The sequence below is a fragment of the Rhincodon typus genome, unplaced genomic scaffold, assembly GCF_021869965.1.
Source record: "Rhincodon typus isolate 14 unplaced genomic scaffold, sRhiTyp1.1 hic_rhity00008145, whole genome shotgun sequence".
Lineage (NCBI taxonomy): Eukaryota > Metazoa > Chordata > Chondrichthyes > Orectolobiformes > Rhincodontidae > Rhincodon > Rhincodon typus.
This window is the reverse complement of record NW_025973783.1, coordinates 3,222-8,833: the sequence shown is the minus strand read 5'-3', so window position 1 is coordinate 8,833 and position 5,612 is coordinate 3,222. Positions and strand designations below refer to the sequence as shown.

The 5,612-nt window shown below is 38.0% G+C and overlaps 1 protein-coding gene across 1 annotated transcript in view; it reads right to left on the bottom strand.

Annotated features, from left to right (window-relative positions):
- Nucleotides 1-579: 579 nt before the first annotated feature.
- Nucleotides 580-5,612, bottom strand: part of LOC125482277 (spermatid perinuclear RNA-binding protein-like) — a gene marked incomplete at its 3' end in the record, with an annotated part of 8,032 nt that continues 2,999 nt past the window's right edge. The window contains exon 3 of the mRNA XM_048594321.1: nt 580-747. Coding sequence (XP_048450278.1) covers nt 580-747 — 168 coding nt within the window. The remainder of the gene's footprint in view (nt 748-5,612) is intronic.

Here is a 5,612-nt window from a genome sequence, read left to right as displayed (position 1 = left end):
TTGAATGTTGTTTGCTGAGCTACAATTAAACGCATTAAGTGACAACCAAATTTTGCCACTTTAGATGTTGAGGCAATCAAAAATAGTCCAGCAACTCAATCAGTCAAATTTAACTCAAATATATTGCAACTTTAATAATTCTGCTTGTACTATTAAATGTTAATCATTTTTTTCTTTCATCCCTTCAACTTGAAATACAGATGGAGCTTGAAAGCCGCCCAATCTATGCTATTATCCAAAGGCAATTAATTTGCTTTGTTTCATAAGCTTCGAGGAAAATCGTTATTTGCAACTCTAAAGCACATACACTTGCAAATGTACATCTTGGTTTCTGATTGTCCAACTGCAAACTTTTGGAAGAGCATGGTAACCAGCTATCTCCACCATGATTATTTTCAAAGGAAACAAGTGTTGAAAGGAAAATAATATTTAGTTAAATATTATACATAAAAAGATAGTGAATTCCAAATTTATTTAACCCAAAACAATGCAAATAGTTTAAAAAGTGTGAAATATCAATGCAAAATAAACTGATTCTTTACACTATTTATGAATAATTAGATATTGGAAATCTGGCACCTCCAGAGTATTGGTACTAGCAGCAGCAGCACAGCCAACTGTGTCATTGCTAGAATTTGTAGAAATGGTTTCATTCTTATCATCGCCTGAGGTCTTTTCTTCCATTTCCTGAGATTCAAAACCCATCTTCAAATCCATACCTGTTGGGCAGCCCATTGCCTGCAGTACCTGGAATAATAAAAAAAAAAATTTAAAAATTGTGACTTCAGAAGTTTAGTGTCTTCTTCCCCCCCCCCCCCCCCCCCAAATGGAGGAACTCAAAAGATTTCATTTAACTATCAGGCCAATTACACAATTGCACGAATCAATTCACTACTACTATTTCTTTGTCCTTGGAAGTTGGCAACACTGACAAGAAATCTAGTCACCTATCTAGTTAATCTGGAATCTCAGAGGTCGGCCTGGTTGGGGTTGTCGGGTCCTTGTTTCAAAACACAAATGGGTTATAAAATAATTCAGCAGCTTTCATGGTACTAACCAAAATTAACAAATTTTCTGAATTAAATTGTGCAACTTGCCATGATGTGTAGACTGTTACTCCATTACCATTATCATAACAAACAGGGCATTAAAATATATTATTCATAAATTTGTGCTTTTTAACAACAGAAACCTGATTATAACAAAATAGTTTGTTGCATTTGAAAATAGGACTGCTACAGTCAACTGGAGAGTATCCAAACAAAGAATATTTGTGATCATTATTGATTCTGTAAACCAACATATAGTTCCATAAAACATTACATTAATTAAGTACAAAAGAGTACTGTTTTAAATTTGTATTTCCTGCTGAAATGGAGCAGTGGATTGATTAAAAAAAAATGATAACTGGGTAACTTTTTTTTATCTGGCTGGTTGAATGCTTAATGTGTCATACCATTCAAGGGTATGGGCATAGTGCATGCAAGTGGGACTAGTGTTAAGTAGTTATATATTTCTGGTGGTACAGAATGGATGGGCCAAAGGGCTCTCTTTGTACTGTATAATTCTATGAATCACTAATTGCATATTAATGAACATGAAGCAGTTCCATACATTAGAATTTTATGCTTGAATCTAGTAACAATTGAGATGGTCAGCTAAAATATAGCCTTGAACTCATACGTGCTCCTGTCACATTTCAACACACATTCTTCCTTTATTGTTCACACACCTTACTGGATTCATTGTTGGAACATGAGAAACTTGGGGATAGGTTGCTAAATCACATTAATTTTTCGGTGTGGCAGTATTTCCAAGAGATACATAGGATGTCTGTCTTTGAGAGAGACCTAGGCCATTCTATATTTGTACGAAAACTGAAGGATCTCAAAGGACCTTAGCCGCTAATATTCAAACCCATAATGAAAGCATTCCTTTGTGAAATTGTTCAGCAACAGATAACATGAATTTAACAGGCAACTTAATTGAATTGATGATTGAATGAAGGAGTACAGGAGAACACACAAGGAACAGCATCAGGCATACCTAAATAAACAACCTGGTGAAACTACAAAAGCAGGATTATCTGGGCGCCAAACAGCTTAAGCAGCAAGTGGCAGATAGAGCGGTCTGTCACAACCAACAGACCAAATCTCAGTCCAGCCATATCCAGCTGTTATTGGTCGTGGACAATTAAACAACTCTCCACAACATTCCCATCCTCAATAATGGAGGAGTTCAGCACATCAATACAAAAGATAAGGCTGAAGCATTTGCAACGATTTTCAACCAGAAGTGCCGAGTGAATAGTCAATCTCAATCTCCTCCAGACCAGTCTTCAAACTGATTCACTCCACGTGTTATCAAGAAATGGCTAGGTACTGTACATTGAAAAAGCTATGGGCCTTGACAACATATGGGCAATAGTACCGAAGACTTATGCTCCAGAACTTGATGTGTGCCCATCCCAGCCAAACTGTTCCAGTACACCTCACAGAGGCATTATTCCCAGGTACGTTCTGTACATAAAATCAGAATGAATACAACCCAGCCTTTTACCACTCTATCAGTGCATTCTTGATCAGTGAAGTAATGGAAGGCATCAACAGTGCTATCAAGCAGTACTTGCTTGATAATAACTGCTTACTGATGCTCAGAATAGGTTCTGTCAGATCCTGACCTCATTACAGCTTTGGTTCAAAATGAACAAAGGAGCTGAATTCCAGAGATGACGGGAGAGTGACTGGTCTAGACATCAAGGCCCCGTTTGATGAAGTGTGGCATCAAGGATCCCTAGCAAAACAGGATTCAAATCGGTATCAGGCGAAAACCTCTCTGCTGGCTCGAGACATACGTGGCACAAAGTAAGATGGTTGTGGTGGTTGAAGATCAGTCAACTCAGAACCAATGAACAAATTAATTTTTTTGACTAGTTGTGAAAAAGCTGATGTTCATTTGAAATACTGAGTCAATACTGCAGAATGTGGGTTATGTAGTAAATAGCCCCACACAAAACTCTTGGTCTCAGCTAGAACACCACGAGTCTGAAAAGAGTAGAAAAATTACAACGTATGTAGTGACCAAGCTATAGTAGTTTCACAATAACATTGATGGAAATGTGAAAAGAAATAGGATGATTCTTGGCTATTAATAAAGTTCAGTGAGCAAGACTTTCGAAAAAGGAATTTCAATGCATTTTTGGCCAGCTCAATATTATATCATGCAAATTGACTGAAGACCACAAATTCTTTCTACTTTACGTGCAAACTTTCACTACCCAGTTTCTTTTAGAATGCAAATATTGTTCATACTCTCGTTCCAAACCAAGTACTATGCCATTTTGTTGGTTCTTAATGCAAGTATCAGCAACAAGAACAGTAGGCAAACTTGTTTTCATATCAATAAAGTAGACGTAAAACTTCTGCAAAATTGGCCCTAATTTGGAACATAATTAGTTCACAACCAGTGTTGAGAACTGCAGATTTCCTCTCACCATGTTAAAGATTATATATAAACTTAATCAGTCTTTTCCACACAAATATTCACACTACACTACTCTGCAGTTTACTGTTGCAGAATTCCTGCGTTACAATTGGCCCAGTTGATGTGGTTTTGCCACTGATCTTTATTAAGGCTTCTAAATTCTGGTTCTGCACTTAGTATCATTAATTCTCTTTCAAGATATGTAGGCATTGCAAGTAAAGACAGCATTTGCTGTCCATCATTAACTGTTGTTGAACTGAATGGCTTTCTAGGCCACTTCAGAGGCAATGACATTGCTATGAATCTGGAGTCACAAGCAGGCCTGACCAGGTAAAGATTAAATGATAAATCCTCAATGATAACATGAGGAAAACAGAGATTCAAAAGAAAAGTCTACTGTTTCGGAAAACTATGAAGAATACAATCTGAAACCCAATGGTTTATTGACATGTTGCATTACCTTCATATTACAACTTTAGCTGAAGTACTGCTATCATTCTCTAATAGCTCATAGAAGGAATATTTCCTGGAGACACTAATCCTGTAAGGAATTTGCAACCTGTGCCTTTTCTATGTCAAGTCGATATTACAATTGGTGACTGGTAAATGAATGAACACTAGGTCCATTGTAAATATGCAAGTCCTCAGCTCACTGCCCAAAGAAAGCAGCATTGTTACCCTACCAACAACACAAATGGATGAATGAAAACAAAACTGCATAACTCCAAGCTACAAAATCTTAGTCAGATAAACAACTAATAATCTAGAATGGAAATTATCACAGTGTGGATTTTCAGGCCCTAATGAAGTCAGGAACAACAGTAAGTACTGGTGCAGGCTAGTGTGCTAGTTTCACTGTTTCTGATGCTGTCTGCTGTGAAGGAGGTAGCCAGGTAACTCTTTAAAAGGGTCTTGGCAATAATAATGAAAAAACGAAGCCAAACAGGATTTTCCAAATCAGCCTTCAGTTCCCTTTCTGAACTGGGGACTGCGTGGGGTTGCATTCCATAGTCCAGAAGATTGAATTCCAGGCAGGCTCTCCCAGTTAGCTTGGTGTGAGTGTAGCAAATGGCTATCACCCACAAGTGCCTAGTTGTTTTTACTTCTTTTTTTACATGGGATTTTTAAAATATATTGGAGAGGACACTCATGTTGGAAGTTATTCATTCCGTTGTTCCTGAGGCCAGAAGACCTTGAAGTGGCATTCCAGCTTCAAGAGCCTGTCTGCTGCTGAACCTCCTCCAAGCCAACTAAGGGGAGCACCAGTCAAAATATCAACAAGTGACTATTTTCCCCCGGGATGAGTTTGAAACCTGGAAACAGTCAGGCTCCTGTTTCTCACCTGCAAAGTGAAAATTCAACACTTACACTGAGATCTTTATTTCAAAAAAAAAAATCAAAGCACTTTGAGAGTCCCACATAGGATAGGAACTTTCCAAATTGAACAGAACGTGATAGTGGAAATATAATCCGAGAATTGTATTTCCAGTGCAACCTGCAGCAAAACTGACTTCCTGAGTTGTCAACTCAAAGATTAAATGTTGACTAAGATGATGTATAACTGTTCCAGCTCGAGTCTTGGGCAGATTTGGGTGAACCCTTAACATTCAGATGCAAGAATTGGTCATTACACCAAGGACTAATTTACCAGGATAGACATAAAAAAATGTATTTTATTAATTTTTAAATGTAGGGACATTTGCAAAATGTACTCGATGGAAAAATTGAGAGATTGATGACAAAATTTAAGCTGTATGACAATTGGGAATAACAGTAATTCATGCTTATTGCAACCCACAGATTCAAACAATGTGAATCAGGTCACAACTGGATGCTAGTTTTGTGAACTCATGGGCTACGTGGCCCAACAGTACCTCCCAATACCTACAACTGGCTTGCGTGCCTAGTGAACATTTCCATTTCTTTGAATTAGGGTATGTGGGGAGCTTCTTTTACCAACTTCTTGGAGATATTTCTGTCAAGATTCAAGCTGCAACACTCTTGTAACCAGGACCCCTCTCCTATGAGATGTAGAGCTGGATGAACACAGCAGGCCAAGCAGCATCAGAGGGGCAGGAAGGCTGACGTTTCGGGCCTAGACCCTTCTTCAGACCCTTTTTCTGAAGAAG